The following is an 18,748-nucleotide window of genomic DNA, read 5'->3' on the forward strand; positions in this document are numbered from 1 at the left end:
AATAACTTATCTGGTTTTTGCATAGCAAAATGATATGCAAAATTGGCAAACTGCTATACAAGTGCATAATATGCATAGTAAATTTTTTTTAAACACAGAACCAAAGTACTTTCTAAGAAACAAAAGTTCATAGCCTTGCAAAACTGCTATGCAAAACTTTTACACTAAAATTATTCCCCGGATGAGGAGAAATATTGAGAGGTGGTGAAACCAATGTTTAGTTTAGGTGATTGACATCTCCTGAAGTTAATGGGTTTTGTTTCGAAAGGACACTGCGTTTTCGAAGTGATTTGAAGTGTTGAGGTCGTGGCTTTAGCTACACAACCCCCAAAACTCATGCGAGTTCGGTTGTGGGTGACACCCCTATGTCACATTCAGGGATTCAGGCTAGGTTAAACCGCACTAGTGTCACTTCCCTGAGTGACACTATCTTGTCACTTTGGCAACTTCAACATAATTCCACATTACCTAATAAACTGACAGCAGTACTTTGACGATAGGTAACCACATTTCATGTTTCTATAATCATTACCATCGGGTCAACTTGGACTGTTTGTTTTCTCTGATAATTTGAAGAGATCTCTTGATACTTGTTTTGTTGTCATTGAACTAAAGTCTGCATTACCTTGGCAACAAGTGGTGGCACTCTTAACTTGTTCATGGCCCTTTGTCTATCTCCATCTGCTAAATTATTTGTGAACAGTGCCTGTGAAAATAGCAAAAAAAATAGAAAGATTTTCAAAGAAATATTAAAAAAAAAAAAAAAAAAACATTGTCTTATTGGTAATCCATTAATACAACAAATCAAGACAAGGTGATGTTGAATTAACTCTGGCCTGCCAGAGACGCTACAAGTTTGTGTACGACGGTTGAACAGCTCATTGGTTGGTCGGTCAGTTAGTCAAGTGACCTAGGACTCCTAGTAAACAACTGAAAAGAAATATAACCAAACTAACAGATCATTCTTTTCTCAAAAAGTTTAACGGGAAAGCCCAGTTGAAAAAAATTGAATATGAATATGAATTTTACTTTTTTTAAGTATAAAATTTCTAAATTTAGATTAAGATATAAATGTATCTTGCAATAGTCAAGAGCCATCAACATCAGTACCAAACATGATGTGGATTGGGATGGGCGTAGGGGAACTTCTGTTCCAATCAACACTTGTATGTTACTAAATACTAAGTCTCAAAATGGATTCCAATACCTTTGCTACATAGACTTAAAGGGCTTATTCCCAAACAACAAAATATTGCATTGTAACTGAAAATGGGTTGCACACTTAAATCGAGAACTTAGCCCCATCATTGACCAGAGCATGGTACATATATAACATATTTACAAAATTTTGGGAAACTTCCCAGAACTTTGATTTGAAGATTTTCAAGCAGAGAATAAAACAAAATGGATGAAGGTGTTTCATATGTGGTGGAGATGTAATGGAGGGCTGGTATGAAGTCAGAGAAACAACAACATTCCTCTTAGAGACAGACATAAACAAATGAAATTCCATCCTACGAGGAATTTGTTATTTTGATTTTATTCTCCCTCCTGCAGGTTATGAAGACATCAAAAGTTGACTTCCGACGTTTCCCTCAAAACCTGTCAGATTTGTAGGATCAACCTCAAATGATAAAGCACAAAGTCATACAGGGACTTTGTGTTTATTTGCACTTGGCATTATAGCATGATAACAGAATGCCAACACCGAGACATTTACTGTAGGTAAACTCACACGGTGGTAGTCCGGACAAATGATTTAACGATTAACTTTTATGGGGGGGGGGGAGCGGAAAGGTTTCCTTCGATGTTGTCTTTTTTTATAAAATGCTCTTCCTCTGGAAACGTGAGAGGCTAAAGCTTGTAGTCACGAGAGTAAAAAATCATAGAGTGTGAACATGGACAAATTCATGTAAACCTACAAAGCCCTTTTCAAGCATTTTGCTTGTTATTGGGAGTAGCTTTTCCATATTAGGTTAATAAAATCAGAGCTCGCCTAATTGCCATACCCTCCTGCGTTCAGGTATCACTTCTCTTTGTTAAAACACATTCTTGTAGAAATTGAAAGGATTTTAAGGGGTCTTTAAGAGGGCCATTCAAATCACTAACTTGATGCACCAAGGGGTTAATTTATCAATTCAGTATAGGAAAGCAAAACACAATGCCAATGTGATAAACTAGCTTAACATATGCAGTTTGTCTGCAACAAAAGCTAAATCTCTGCCCAGCTTGTAGTATGTGTTATGAATTGTGGGCATTAATACAACATGTTATTAATATCTCTTTATTCTCCCATATTTGCCCTTCCAAACAGTTCCTTTTACCCAAAGTCATAATCGAAAGGAGCGCAAAACTTGACGAAACCAAAACTCCGACCTTTCTGGAACCAGATACCCACCATACATCTTTGAAATCTGAAAACCAGATTTGAGATTTAAAAAAAAAATATCCCTTGATTTGGCTAGTGACTTAGATAGTGACACTCCTTATGAGAGTACCCCTTTAATAATTTTTAATATTTTTGGAATTCGTGGCCAACTGGACACTTCATACAGCTGATCCAGCAGATAAGAATAAAGTGGAAAAAAAATGAGGTCCTTCAGAAGAAAAGGGAGACCCTGCAGTAAATTGATCTCTCAACTGAAAGCAACTTTTTTTTACATTTGGTCTCTTGATTTCTTGATCTGTTTTTGATCTGTTTATGATCTCTCTTGATCTGTTTTTGATCTCTTTTGATTTCTTGATCTCTTGATTTCTTGAAAATTTATGAAACCAGAAAAAAAGGTTCCCAAGATTTGATCAAGCTATGTAAGGTATGCACCATTCTCACATTTCTTTGTGTTACAAATTTAAGTTACCTTTAGCTGGTGAGTATTAACTTCATTCGATTCTGGGAGGTCTGGTCTTCCATTTTTTAACATCTTTCTTAAAGATGACTTTCGGCAAATGATTAATTTTGGTATCTTGACCACCAACTGACGAATTTAATGAATACAATTTAGCCTTAAAGGAGCATTCCAGAGATCTGACACAGTTTTATGTTGAATCTCTCTTCATTGACCCTCAATAGCTACAGAAATGTCGCTAGTGCTCAAAATGTACGTTTTTCCCCAAATTTTGACAGAACAAGACTACACTTCTGCCTTATGAAGTCATCGTTCAATACATACAAAGAAAACAAAGTACACTGTGAAGAGTTAAATTGACCAAATTCAACTTGTAAAGCTACTGCGAAGAAAAGAACAGAGAGTAAACATACCCTACTCTTTCCCTCACACCCTCCGCTCCCCCCCCCGCCTTTGCCCCCCTCATCTAATCACCTCTGTTTCTGCGATGATATTGTCAACCTGTTTACTGATGTAGAAACTTGCTCTCTCCACCTTCACAGAGCGAAAGTCAGCCCCCTTGTCATTTTCGATCATCTTGTCGTGTTTCTTGAGGATCTTTCTGAAGCCAGTAAAATTTAAATTCTAAGACAGAAGGGAAGAAAGAAAGAATAAATCTTATTCCATTTGGGAGATAATCTCATATTAAAGTTTACTATGAGAGGTGACATCTGTGATGCTGTAGTACGTCGAGGAGGCGAAAAAACCTTTACACTCTTCCAAGACTTCACCATACAAGAACTGGTGGAACAGAATAGTTTGAATTTTAAAATGCAGAAGCCAATGCATGTTGGAGATTGTGTACACTTTTGTTAGCAAGAGAACAATTACTGAAGCTTTCATGCCACGAGGGAACATGCAAAGTATAAATGAATGGGATAAATTTGATTTTTTTTTTTTTTTAATTTTCGATTATAATTAGGCAACTGACCATTCACAATATCACCATTTTGGATCTCAGATTGTAAAGTGCTATGTTCCCTATATACAACACTGCTATATACATCTCTGCATTCATATAGCAGTGCTCTGTGATGTGATACTGTATAAATTATTCCCTGTAATGCAAGCCACTGCTAGGACAAGACACTATTTACACTGAATATATATATTTTGCTACCAGTAAGTTCTATAATCACATAATCTACACTGGCAACTAAAATGCTGAAAAGATGATATGAAGAATAAGAACATTTGACCAAGTTTATTTTGTCTGAAACAAATATGTGAGCCTCTCCAACAAGGGTTGATTGTACTATATATTCTGTGTCCCTAGCTGGGTGGATGTATTTACCAACAGCTATAATGTATGCATGGGTTCCACACCAAGATTCTGGTGGCAGTAAAGCCTGGCAGTCTTTCAACAGGCTGATACTAGACTGTCACATAAAAGATTCAGCCTTCGCATATCATGTGCTAAATAAACACACTGGTACCTTAGGGGAATTATGTACAGTATATAATGTAACCACGGTTGAAATGAAATAACTGACGCACAGATTCAGAGCAAACTAATATGAGAAGCAAATATTAGACAGAAGGAAGGTGACTGGAGATTGGGTCTACATTTTGGTTGATTCAATCAGAATAGCTTCTACTGTACAGAGAGCAGCATTTGCCAATTTTGTCTGAAGCTTTAACCTGATGGATAGGGGAGGGTTTTATTGAATCTTTTTTGAAATTTTGAATTGGGGATGGCGAGAGATATACGCAAGTTACGTCTTCCGACCGATTGATCTGAGCATATTTTTTTCATTTCTAAATACGTGAGTGAATTTATTAGGTATTTTCAATCTTGGGGAGTACTACTGTACCTGATAATTTTGAATTAGAACCAAGCTAAGATAAAATTCGGTGAAAGCCAGTTTCAGGTCTGCGATCTGCCTCTTGTTGGATTTCACGTTCTCCCGTTCTTCGTTGGGTTGAAACTCGATCAGGAAGAACGAGCTCTTCCTTCGAATCTTCTCTTGCATGTTACGGGGGCGGGACGGAGCTTCCACCTGTCGCAGCTCATCCTGCAACTGGGCGAATGTACGGGCAGCCTCGGCTTCTTTCTCTGCAAGTCACAACGTCACATGAGTAAAAACAAGCGCTTTGAATGGGTACATACGTATATAATGAACACAGCATGAACGAGTTCACCCTGGATCGTATGAAAATAGTATGACATGAACTCTAGTCATACATGCAGAGAGAGCAGTATAGACCAGTATGTATACTGTCCTGTACTGCACAATACTATACCTTAACATACAATATCATATATCATACCATACAAAACCATACCCAACAGTACGATACCACATCATAAAATACCATATGACACCACATCATACCATACTATACCCTACCATACCACTATTCTGTACCATACCATATGATACCACATCATTCCATACCTCACCATACCATACTTTCCCATATCACACCATACCATCATATAATACCATACCACATCATACTGTACCATACCATCCTTGCATATTAAGATCGGGGAAGTAAAGTGTTATACCATACCATATCACACCATCATGCCATACTATACCCTACTATACTATACCACATCATACTATACTTTCCCATACCACATCACATCATACCATACCTCACCATACCATACTATCCCATATCACACCATATCACACCACATCACACCATACCACACCACATCATACCATACTATACCCTACTATACTACAGTATACCATATCAAACTGTACTATCCCATATCACACCACATCATACAATACCATACCGTTTTTATCAGTGTATCCCTTTCAGCTCCACATTTGAGAAAAAAAATCCCCCGGTACAAAAAAAACTTACCATAAAAAAATGTATTTATCTTAGAGAGCTCCTTCTCACAGAACTGGAAAAATTTCTCCTCAAAGTTTGCAAAGTAGCGGCTAATTTGCTGCTCCCCATAATCTGTCAAAAAGCAAAAACATCATAAAAGTATATGTTTGAAAATGACAATTAGATCAATAAAAGTAACAAAATAGAACAAGACAAAAGTATTCAGTCAAAATATCTGATATAACATTTTTCTATATCGATTATGACATTGTGATTTTGTTCAAGGTCAGCAAGAAACGACACCAACTGAGCTGGCATGCTAAGAAATATGACATTTGATCTACTGTACAAAGGAAGACAAAATTTACTGGGTCAAACTTGTTTTTTGGAATGAATGAATGAATGAAAGTTGTGTTCAATTCCCACAATCTTTGAAGTATAGTGAGATGGAGGTCTGAGGGCTATAAGTAAATCACCCCCCCCCCCCTCATTCTCTCTCTAGGCTCTGTCTATCTCTCTCAAACAAACTTGATGGTTTGGGTTGTCTGACGAGTAAATTATTCCTCTCAGAACCATCAGACAAACGCTTACATATTCATCAGTCCTGAAGACAAGGATCTTGTTAATAATGTTAGATCTTGAGTAGTAGCATTCGTGGTGTCGACTGTGCATGTAATAGGGAGAGAGTTGAGAAAGATGTCCTGCGAGTGTACACGCACGTAGGGCCTGCTGATGTGAATCTCCAGTGTACATTGATACTGTACATGTGCTCAGACATACAGTAGTACACACAGCTCTCTTTAAAGTTGGCGTTGAAAATTATCCTCTTTAAGTGGTGTACATATACTACTCTGTATTTTGACATGTGAGGCACGAACTTACGTTGATGGAACGTACTGTGCATGATCATACTAAATGAAATCTTCAACTTTTGATACCTGGTTACTGTAGAGCACTACTGTACATAAAACCCCCAAAACTCAATAAGTCGGGATCATAATCTACTACCTACTATCTACTGGCTGGCAGTGTTACCAGTTTATACTCTAGAGGTAGATCTACAAAAAGGATAGGGTTTGTTGATAGTGGGCAGGTACAGGTAAGATAGGATGGGGCTATACTGTATTTATATATTTAAAATCGTATATAATACTACGTGTACATATATACTCTGTGGATTGATCAATGTTTCGAGACAATGTTTCAAAGTACCTCAAGTTTTATCTTTCCTTTGAGTTTCATAACACAAGATATTGGCAAACTCGATGCAAAATGATCAACCTCTCAAGACAATGTTTGCAAGGACCTCAATTTTATCTTTCCTTCAATACCAGAACTTTGAGTTTCATAACACAAGATAGTGGCAAAGTTGATGCAAACTGCACATAAATTATGCTTTCAATCTTACAGTTACAAATAAATGCTTCTACTGTGACACTGAAGTCGCTGGTTTCAATCCTGTTTCAGCCAAAAATTATCTTTGCTCTTTCCAATTGTTGCTATGATTTCCCAGCCAGTTTTATGGATGCTCAATTTGCTTTTATGTAGAAATAAATTTTAAGTTTAACAGAAATTACTTCTAATTGTATGTAGACTAATTCTTACATTTTGTTTTATAGTTCTGTTAATTAGGCCAACTTTCACTTCCCTTTAATTTTCAGAAATTTTCCTTAAAATCTATTTGTACGTCTCTCATTGGTTCATCATGTCACATGACCTTTATTACTTACACAACAGAACTGCATAGAAACCTCAGTCTGTACCTACATTACTACACATTACTTCACATTACTATACATTACTATACATTACTATGCATTACTATACATAGTTATCTACACTACTTATAAAACAATAAAACTGCCCCAACCCCAACCCCTACAATACAACACAATGCAACCTACAGTAATTACTCGATAAAAAATATAAAGCCGCCGGAAAAGACCAATAAAACCCATCAACTAGTCTTTATACAGATCTATACAACCTTTCAATTAGAAGCAAGCAGTACAGTCCATGACAGGACTGGATGGGGTCTATGAGTGACCCCACTGGGAGGGTAAAGTACCATTGTCTGCTGGCTGATAGCAAGAGAGAGAGTTCACCCACTAATCTGAATACAATTAAACTACATTATAATACAGACTTGACAATACATGTCCCATAGGAAAAATTTGGGGAAAATGTTTAAAAAAAAAGCTAAAAATATTTTCAAAAGTTTGCATAATCAGGTGTCATACATATGGAATGGATTTAAGTGTTTAGAACAGTATGTATATGTATGTATATATTTGAAATCGAAGTGTGTCTATATATATAAATATAGGAATAACGGAAAAACTGTTAAACAACTACTGTATGCTGTATTTAGAGAAAGGCTGGATCTTGAGTGAGATACAATAATTGAATTAGGTAAGTGATTGGAAGTAAAACAGCCAATGTTTGGTTTTTGCAGAGCTTTCGAGCAAAACTAGCTCTTCTTCAGTGCATGATCACCGAAAGTGACAAGGAGTAGCAGGAATTGAAACTATTATTACCAGGAATTGAAACTATATATATATATATATATATATAAAGTATATATATATATATATATGACAAAGATTCAATTGTTCACTTCCTAATGTAAATTACAGCATAGGTATACTATATAATAAACATATTTATACATACATATATATGGACTAGTCTATTCAGTGGAATAAAAATATTTCCGAGAAAGTAACAGTCATGTCAAGCATTTTACTGTATTGTATGGTGACCTTTGTAATTGGAAAAGAATGTATCAATTGTCTGTACTTATACCCATAACTATATACTAACATGGTACTGATGACAGGAAAATTGTACTTTTAGAATGAAACAGAGTTAGATCCTACTATGCACAGTGTGAGAGGGATACCAAAACCCCCCTCCTCTTCCTCCACCCCCCCTCTCTCTCCCTTCCTCCCTCTTCTCTCTTCCACCCACAAAAAAGATTAAGAACAGAGAAAGTTTTAAGTCATCAGAAAGCCAACTTGTTTAGTGGTCCCTTTTCTGTCTATGAGAAGAATTTCATGTAATATGCTGCATACAAGATTTTTCAAGTTTTACTTGCTAAAATTCAACTATAGTACTAGCATTTTCATATGTACAAGGTTTTCAGACCTTACCTTTTTTGACCTCAAATGACCTACACAAAGCCAATATACTTCATGTACTCAGCAGGTGGATCATTTTTACTTATATTATTTAGCAAGTATAGCTCAGTTTATCCAAGCTTTACAGTAACCTCTTTCCCTCCCCCTAACCTAACACACCCCCTTCCATCCCACCATTTCATTTTTCTTTCTTTTGCAAGGTTACACAAGTTTTTCATCTGGAAGTTATCTTGTTTTATTTTCAAATTAGTTGACCCATCGATTGCCCGACAGCAGGCTTTGAGATATCTCATCCTAAGAGCACCCCGATCAAAAATTATTTCTTACATACTTACACATCTTCTGACACCAAATTATTGTTTACAAGACAACAATGCGTGTACCTCAATTATCCATCCTCAAACGACTAATTACAAGCTCACAGAAAGAATCTCCCTACATTAATGTTTAATTTGTATCAACATATGAAATCAAGATTTAAACTTTGACGATCCTGGTTTGTTGTTGTTGGTATTTGAGTGCCGTTAACTGATAAATAATGTGTCCATCTATGTGTCGATCTAAAGACCAACAGAATGTAGCAATGAATATATAGATTGATATCAAGATACATTTATACTATATACATATATGTCATATAAACAAAGCTCGAACACCAACATCCTCTTTCGCGATACAGAATACAACATGGGTGCGTTTAACTATCGTGCGTGACGGCCCTGACGGGTGTTAAATGTTTATTTTTAAGCACTCGTTGAAAAACTTGAAAATTTGACACTGCTGTATGCAGCAGAGTGTGCAGTAGGCCTGCATGCCCTGCAGTTAAAAAATGTGATATTTATTCCGTCTAGAAATGAAACAGTTTCACTTGTGTACTCTATGTACAGGGAGTGTACACACTAGATAAGCCCACAAGGGTTTCTTGATGCACTTCCTTTCACATTCCATAACTCTCTGAATTCGCTACATTTGTTGTATATGTTGTGAAAAAACAAATAAAATAAACAAAATAAACGAAACTTGTGAACACCTACCTTCTGGTTGCGGAGCATTCTCGGTTGCTTTATATAACAGATCTTTCAGCTCCTGAATAGAAAGAAAAGAAAATTATGGATCAGCAAAAATGGGGAGATGTGATGGGGAGGGAGGGGGGTGGGGACAGGAGTAGTGGTGGGGGATGATCATAACATTAAAGCAGCATTTTGCGTCCTCGACTATGATATTTCTCAACCTCACTGACTCCACTATGCCATAACGACATACATAACTAGCTTATCTATTTATACCTTACTTCAAATGGTGGCTTAAAAGTCGAAAAAATTGCAACTTTCAACTTTGTTGCTCTCCAAGATTTTCCGTTGGGAACCCAATAAACCTCGCCCATAATATGAATATTTAAACACTACGAACGTCATTGACAGATACGTAATATAACACCACGCTTGATTTGTGTACACTCTATATGGCAGTTGTACCAGGGAGTTGCATAACAACTCCCAACGCAAGCTCTTGAATCTATTTTTAGCAACGGCTCATAACTAAACCTGCATCTCTGATTGGTTGAATTCAAACTAGTGAGTTTGGGAACTGAATGCGATTTAATTTTGTATGTGGAATACTCGCCAATTAACGTTTATGGCAGGGAAAAACTTGGCTAATATCTTAATTTGCTGTTTTGTGATTTGATGTATGTAAAAAACTCGATGGACATGTCAAAAAAGTAGAAAACGGCGACCAAACGCAAAATGCTCATGAATAAACATACTATTCACTGATTGGTGGAATTCAAACTAGTGGATTTGGAGATATGAAAACTTTGTCGAGGACACTTTTACTCGTTATCGATATAAATCGTTAATTACTCGCTAATTAACGCTATTGGCAGGGTGAAACTTGGATGGTATCTTAGTTTGCTGATTTATGATTGATACATGTAAAAAAATCGATGCACATGTTAAAAAGGTGGGAAAAAAAAGCGAACCAACGCAAAATGCTGCTTTAAGCAACAGAGAATTAAGCAACCGTCTCTCTGAACATAATCATTATCTCGTGAACTCTCTTCATGCTGGACAAATGTTTGATGTGAGTACAGTTGGAGGATGCTCTGAATTTCTGTAAGAATTTTGTAAATCGGAATTTGGAAAAGAATTCTGAATTTTTCTAAGGTGGGAGGATCCATTTAATGGACATTTGTGCACCTGCATGTCATTTTAGTATAGTAAACATTACCATCAGTACATGTTACATCACCATATGTTAAATTCCTTTCATTTCAATTTAATTATCATATATAATGAACCATTACCAATTTAGCTGCATTTGTGTGATGTAGTAGCCTCAACACTATAAATGTACTTCACAAAATATTTTAGAATATGTCTGTAAAAAATTGCTTTTAAAACCACACCCAATAAGAAGAAAAAGAAACACTGTCCATTTATTGGAAGCAGTGCCAAGTTGTTACAACACTGTGCACCGAACCACAAGAACGGTACTGATGATTGCAGTCAATGACACATTGACCCCTTTAACTACGTAACTTTAAAAGATACCCCAAAAGTGGACTCAGTTATTATGCAACCTTTGCTTCTTTTGTGGAAAAATACTGTTCGCAATCTTCCACTTTTCCCTCCTTATAACTACCAGACATGTATAATTATTTATTATTGGTATATAAAACTATTGACTTTTTCATAAAAAGTTTGTTAGCCCTAGAAGCTCCAAAATGGTAGTGTACACATGCAAATGACCTGTATTCTTGGCAAGGTAGAACGAGAGTGCTGAGGTTGTTTGGAGACAGGTAAGCGAGGAACAAAGTAAATTTATAAAAAAAACATTCAAACTGCATTACTGTATTGTACATACAAGTAATTATGCAAGTTATCTGGAGTTCAAATTAATAGAACAGTGTTTACTTTGGAACGGCAAGACTAAACAAAGCGACATGTGTAAAGATGATAAAAATGTGGACAATATCAGGAGTCAAATTCAAAAGATACGTAAGTCTTGGGAAGACGACCTTAAATTACCGGTTAAGGTTTTAACAACAATAAAATCCAGAACGAAGTTCATAGGTGACAGTTTTATTGGGTCATGTAATAATTGTGGTCTGTACATCACTTTACAGTAAATATATGCAATGTATTATACCAATAACGAATGTGCCATTATGATGCATGCATCTTGAAAAATGCAAGTACTGATTCTAAGATTCCAACAAAGTCCATAGCTCTTTCCTGTGTTCCATGTTCTATTCCTGAGGCAATAAAATACTTTAATATCAAACAAAATGTATACTGCACATAAATAAAATTTAATTAAAATAATAATTGAACAGAAGAATAGCAGTGTTTATCAAACTGGCCTTTGTATCAACTGGTCTTTTGTTTACAAGTATGCAAGTTTAGGAATTTTAAAAATTGTAATTTGATGAGTTTGTTTTTCTCAAGAAGCAGTTACCAGTAACACTTACAGTACATGCACAGTAGGCTAGACAGATGATCTGCCAACTACTTTGGGGGGGGGGGGGCCCAACAGTAGGACTGGACAAGTTTTCTGTGGGTGGCATGATCTTTCCACACGGGCAACAGTTTACAGACTGAGATTTATTAAGTTATTTTTCGTCAGGTCCATAGTCCCAGCGAGCTTTGATGTATTCTGAGCATCCATTCTGAAGGGATGGGGGAGGAGGGGGATGGGGAGGTTCTGGTGGGGTCGTGTCATAGTCCTCCAGGAAGATCCTGGCTCTTGGGACAAAAAGTTTGTGGCTTGCTGGGCTAGACTAATAATTGAAATAACCTGAGCTAAGTAAATCTGTTACTTGGTAGCTTATAAGCTGAATGCCAGGGGTCTACTGATACATGATTACTGTAATGTAAACACACTACACAGCATACATTGATTGATTGACAGTAGAAGCCAGTATTCAATGATGGCTACTTGCAATCATTCTTAGTTGGGTCTGGATTAAGAAGGACGTAATCATCGTCAATAATTCTGTTGACGAATCAGCTAAACTGACATCTTAAACGGACGGACGAACAACGACGATAATTCTTTCGTGGCGTGTGTAGCTGGTGGTGTGAGCAAATTGAATGGGCAATAAACCTAGTCATTGTTTTACAGTCTCGGGAGATAAAAACCCTCCTCTGTGACAAAGCTAAATTGCAAACAAAAATTTGTTAGAATTTTCTTCCTATTATCCCCAGGCTAGTTTTCCACCGGGCCTACTGTACTCTGCAATGCATTTTGGGAGGGTTTATTTTTGAAATTCAGAGCTTAATATTTTTGTGTTGAAGAACAAATATTAATTCAGTCAAAACAAGAACTTTTCAGTTTTTGTTTTTCAGAGATTATATACCAGAACCCCTGGCAACACTTTTTAGTTCCTTCTTGAGTAGGAAGGGGCAATAGTAGTCAAAGAAGAAGGAAAGTTTAACATTTGTTGGAGAAACTAATCAACGCCTCATAAATTGTGAAGTCCAACATTTTTTTTAATCCTTTTAATGGCATTTATATAAATTTAGTAGAAGTCAAGGGACACATGCTGTAATCCAGTCCACAACGTGCTTGAAGGTGAAGGCCAAACATTTTACCTCCAAGGGCAAGGATCATTTTGGACAAATGTTGCATACCTGCTCACATGAGGTATCTTCATTTCATCATGGGTAGCACCATTCATTGATTTGTCCTACCCTTGGTCCTACTGCGATGCCAGCAGGTGGAAAGGTGTCACAATCATGTTATTGTACTTCACTTAACAATGGCTAGGGGAGCTCTAACTTTAATAACATTATAGGGCTTATAATGACATACAAACAGAATCTGCAGAATGTCCTTGACCCCAAAAAGGCAATAAGTGGGTTACCCAATTTGTTACCAAATTCAGCATGGCAGGGTACCGTAGATACAGTACTAGATAGGAAAAGTGCATGTCGTGATGGGAGACAGGTAAAGAGGAGAGTGGACAAAGTCGTTGTTGAATAAACTACTTTACTCTTTATGGGGTACCTTATATGCAAAGAACAGTATGACTGCCCTACATGTTGCATTGATAATGCTGACCAAAGAATGGAAGTAAATTGCTGACCAAAGACGAACCGTTCAGAACCATCCTCTCTGACACACGCACGTAACAGAGCAAATTTTTAAGTAATTTTGTTTTTGGTCGCCCCTTTGGACAAGCAGGTCTTACTACGAAGTAGCAAATTTGGTTGTCTGGAAAAATATTATGAGATAATTTTTTTTTTTTTTTAAATGACCAATATATACACTAAAGGAGATATGTGTAGGCTTTGTGAAATAGAACACCAACTTTAGGCCAGAAAAACTCCCCATTGGGTGGATCATAGGCATACCACTTTTTATGTTTAATTTCGGTGACCCCAAAGTGGCGGCGAGAGATACCAATTTATCTCTGTGTTGAGTTTATTTAAACTGCAATCTGGATCCAATGTATACCACTAGTCATATGCCTTACAACCTCTACAGCCTCTTCTGGTTCTCCAAACAGAAATTTATGTGGTCTTCACTTAGGCAGCAGTTAAAAATTTGCCCAGAGTTAGTTACTGTACAAGTACTAAACTAAAATTCCATTTTCAACCAAGGTCCTTTTAATCATTGCGCCCAGTTAAAAATACTGTACTGTCGGTAGGCTACGCTGTCAAAATGAGCTTTGAACGTGAGACTACTGTTGAATGGTGACATTTCTATTGTAGAGGGTACAGACAACAAACATATTTAAGGGGTAGAAGCAAACACTTGCCATGACTGTTATGCAACAAACAAACAGTACTGTTTACCCTAAAGCACAGGTCCCTTTAGTTTCCCTTTGCAGGAAAATTTACACATGACGCGCCTGGTAGAAACCTTACCAAGTTCAACCGTTAGGTCGTTCCACGCACAGCCTGCACAGGTCATCGTAACTAGAACAAATTCTTGTCGCTACTATATAAAGGTCACAGATTTAAGAACAGTATTGATAAAGTCATAATTTGTGTTGACAATGGTATATTTTTATGGTCCTATACTGTAGTTCGTTTCCATCAAAACGTCGACGGTTGGTAGTCTAGTTGAAGAAAAAAAACCAAAATTGTCTGGAAACATAATTACAGCTGGTTCGTGCATTCCGAATAGTAATATAGCATACTCATTCCCCTATTTCGTGCAACCGTTTCATGCAGCACACACATACTGTACAGCGTACAGTACATCTAATTCAGGCTAGGCCCTAGCCCTACCTCCATCCTACCTCCATACTAAATTACACTATAGACCAGAGTAACCCACAAATCTTGGGGACTATCGAGAGATTTTGTTTATTTCTTCATTTCGTAATGCGTTCGCTTGATTTGGTCATCTTTTCGCATCCTCTGAGTTTCAGCGGACATGTGTATATATATAACAAACTATCTAATATCTAACCACAAAAGTAAATCTTGTTGAGATTGTTTTTTTGACTTGTCCTTTGCAAAAACATTGATTCCACGATCTGTTTACATTTACTCTTGGTCGGGTGAAATCAAGACTTGCTTTAGTCGATTAAGGTTACAGTGCTCAGTTATGATTTGAGGGGGAACTGGGAATGTTCATATGGAACCCCGTAAAAGAAGTAATAGCTGCCACTGGAAACAATATCAGTCAACAGTTAGTTGGAACAAAGTAGTGACGTATCATTTCATCAGGCACACACCACGTGAGGAAAGGGGGAGTATACTAACCATATCACTTTAACTGAGCTCAACAGAAGGCTGGCAATACACCCACCCAATTGATACAGAAATAAACAATGATGTGTAAGAGTGCAGTGCTAAACTGTTACCAACTGTTTTAGGCTAGGTAGATTAAGTGCAATTAGTAGCATGGAGATAGGTAAGAGAGGAGTGAACAGTGAAGCAAATACTATAAATAATTTGATTTGCGGAACGACTAAAAATCACCAAAATTATATTGCTTCATTACTTCATGATCTTTCATGAGTAAAAGGGCAAAGTTTAATCCCCCAAAACAAGTTCACAAAATTTCATATGGAAAGAGTGCAAAAGTTGCGGAATAAAAATGAAATGTTTGACAAAATCTGGAACTCCATGACCTCATAGACAATAATGTGTGAGCTAAAGAAAAGAAGAGAGATTGGACCAAATCCCTGAGAGTTATATAAAGCCTTGTTGTTTTTCTTTGAACCATCTTTGAACATATAAACCAGTGCAGAGATTGTAAGACCAAAAGCAGCATAAATAATTTTCATGTTATAGCAACTGGCAACTCAGACTTTGAGATTAAAATCAAGGAAGCTCTCTATATAAAAAAACTGACACCAGTTTTAAATAGTCAGTTATTCCAACATGGGTCCTCCTACCTACTCAATGTATTTTAAACTTTGCTACATTTATCAACATGTTATCACAAAATGGCTACAGACTTATGGAACTATATATTTTTAAAGCCTTACTCTACCTGAAGAGGAAGATGAGATATCTTCGAAAACGTTCAAAATAACATGACGCTTGTAAATATTATTGTTTTGTGTTGCTCATTTGTTTGGTTCTGTAAATGTACAACTCTTCCTAAACTTTATTGTACAAGGTTATTATCATCACAGTCATATCCTTGATGAAAAGAAATCTATGTAAAATTGCAAATACAATGTAGTACATTCCTATCCAGGACAATCTTCTTCACCGACACATGTTACATTATCTTGATGTCAATGTCTACTTCTACACACATGTTATTCCATACTCATATAAGTTCAGTTTCAACCTCATTTAAGAATGTCCTCAGTTTGGTTATGAATGGGAACCACTCTACAAATGCTATGTACAATCCCTGTTTATCTACCACACTTGTTTTCAAGTTATATACATCGCTACCACTACATTGCTACCATGCTAGCCTACTGCTGTACATACAGTACACTGTACCGGTTTTTGTTATTTAAAGGAATGACGAAGGCAGGGATCAAAGACAATTTATATTATTCATTTATCTCAAAAATCTCTATTATTCAATTTTAATTTTAACTGTTTTCTGTTTGACTGAATATGCTCGCTTTGAAAATTGGCTCCTAAGGCCTCCCCACAATACACAGTAAGCCACCATTGAGTACATAATATGCTTGAAATTCCATAGAAATTGATGAAACATTGACCAGAAAACCAAAGCATTTACAGCCGAGTCTGCTTCCTCTAATCGGCCAGAGCAAACATATAAGTGACATCTGCTTAGCCATTTACTTGGCCGATAAGTTAAGGTTGCTTGGCAATCATTACTATGGTAAGTCTGGTCAGCAAACATGACTGAAGATAGTCTGAGTCTGAGATTGGTAAGAGTCTCTTTTCAAAAAATATGCAAACAACTTCAAAAATGATTTCTTTGAATCCTGCATCTCCAAAACATATTGCATCTTAGATAAATCTAATGGAATGTAGAAGGTAGCACTTAGAAAGGTCAAGTTGTACTGAAATACCAATTTCCACTCTTGGATAAGCCTAATGTTAGATTAGGCCCTGTGCCCTTCTTGGCTTTTCTTTTAGTAATGTGTGGCATACATTGGGAGCTCCTGTGTGTTACAACTGTAGGCTTGCCTTTTCCACATTGTACTGATTATTTGGAACAGTTGCTGGAACACTACCTTCGTTCTTCCTTCTAACTTGGTACAGACTTTCAAAAGTTAGTCCTAGACTAGGCCTATCTCAAATTTTCAAGTTGCTTGTCATGGCATTGGCAAGTAGCCTAATTGTGAAGGCCCAAAGCCATGGTCCACAACAGTTGATATCAGACTCACCTATATGCTACAATGGAGGCGCCCTGAATTTAAAGGTCCAACTTAGTCTACATGTAGGTTAACTTATAATAGCGTACCCACTGACACATAAATCAAAGTATTTAAAGCCAGTGCTTAACGTAGACCTAGCCTAACTTAGATCTAGGCCTAACTCGTTAGGAATAACGTTACTCTTGTGCCTAACTAACTGTTGTCAGCGTAGGAACTTTGGTTAATTAGCTTACCTCATATCGGATGTATTGTTTACGCCATTCAGGCGTCAAATGCGCCGCTAAATGCTCCGAAAACTTCATCGTTTTTTCTTAGCCAGGCTTCATCGTCAAAACGTCATCCATCACTCGAAAATTAAGCTTCAAAGTCTTCAACAATGAAGTCCGGAAGCTTTCAGAGGAAAGCTGCTGATAGATAGACCACGGACACAATAGTATTAGTAGGCACGGTATTTTCGACGTGCAGCGATCAGCTGTTGCGAATAGCTACAACAGACAGATGATTTATTGACACACACCGACGTCGAACACGAGTGATGGAAAGAGGGCGCTTAGACTAAACAGATCTTTTTCACTCTTTTGGGCTGATCAATCTTCGAAGCAGGCCTCTAATTCATTTGACTTCTCATGTGTCACTTAGTGGAGTGCACAAGTTTGGAATGTTGTCTTTCAGTCGTTATATTAGTTGAAAGTTTGGTGGCAATGGTAAGAAATGATATGTGATAAAATGTATTCTTCTGTAATAGAACCCAACAGGAGGGGGCTACAGTCAGTGCTTACATTTTGTTTACATTAGGTTTGCAATGTGAATGTGAACCTATCATGTGTAATTAAAGGGGTGGGTTATTTCCAACAGCTCAAAGTAGTAGCTACCGGTTGCTGAAATTCATTGCTTCAACTTTTGACCATTTTGTGGAATGAATGCATCTGGCAAATTAGCGGCGTTATCAGTGTCATCATTGCAATTGAGATGAAAATAATTGTTTATCTTTTAAATGTACAAATCATTTATCCACCGAGGAAAATATATGCTTACAAATAAACACTTTGGAAAGTGATGAATTTATAATAAAAAAAAACTCAAATGGACAAATCAACATCAATGATAGGAAAATCTGCCATGAAGAAATTACTGCAAACCACCTACTGTGA

At 36.8% G+C, this 18,748-nt stretch overlaps 1 protein-coding gene across 1 annotated transcript in view; it reads right to left on the reverse strand.

The window, feature by feature from the left end:
• The window catches only part of LOC139963422 (xenotropic and polytropic retrovirus receptor 1 homolog), a 32,143-nt gene extending 14,056 nt beyond the window's left edge, over nt 1–18,087 (reverse strand). The window contains exons 1-6 of the mRNA XM_071964169.1: nt 17,831–18,087; nt 9,856–9,907; nt 5,712–5,813; nt 4,700–4,941; nt 3,321–3,470; nt 626–706 (exon numbers count right to left, since the gene is read on the reverse strand). Of these exons, the coding sequence (XP_071820270.1) occupies nt 626–706; nt 3,321–3,470; nt 4,700–4,941; nt 5,712–5,813; nt 9,856–9,907; nt 17,831–17,899 (696 nt within the window). The 5' untranslated portion in view covers nt 17,900–18,087. The remainder of the gene's footprint in view (nt 1–625; nt 707–3,320; nt 3,471–4,699; nt 4,942–5,711; nt 5,814–9,855; nt 9,908–17,830) is intronic.
• Nucleotides 18,088–18,748: the final 661 nt, after the last annotated feature.

Source organism: Apostichopus japonicus, chromosome 22, assembly GCF_037975245.1.
Source record: "Apostichopus japonicus isolate 1M-3 chromosome 22, ASM3797524v1, whole genome shotgun sequence".
Lineage (NCBI taxonomy): Eukaryota > Metazoa > Echinodermata > Holothuroidea > Aspidochirotida > Stichopodidae > Apostichopus > Apostichopus japonicus.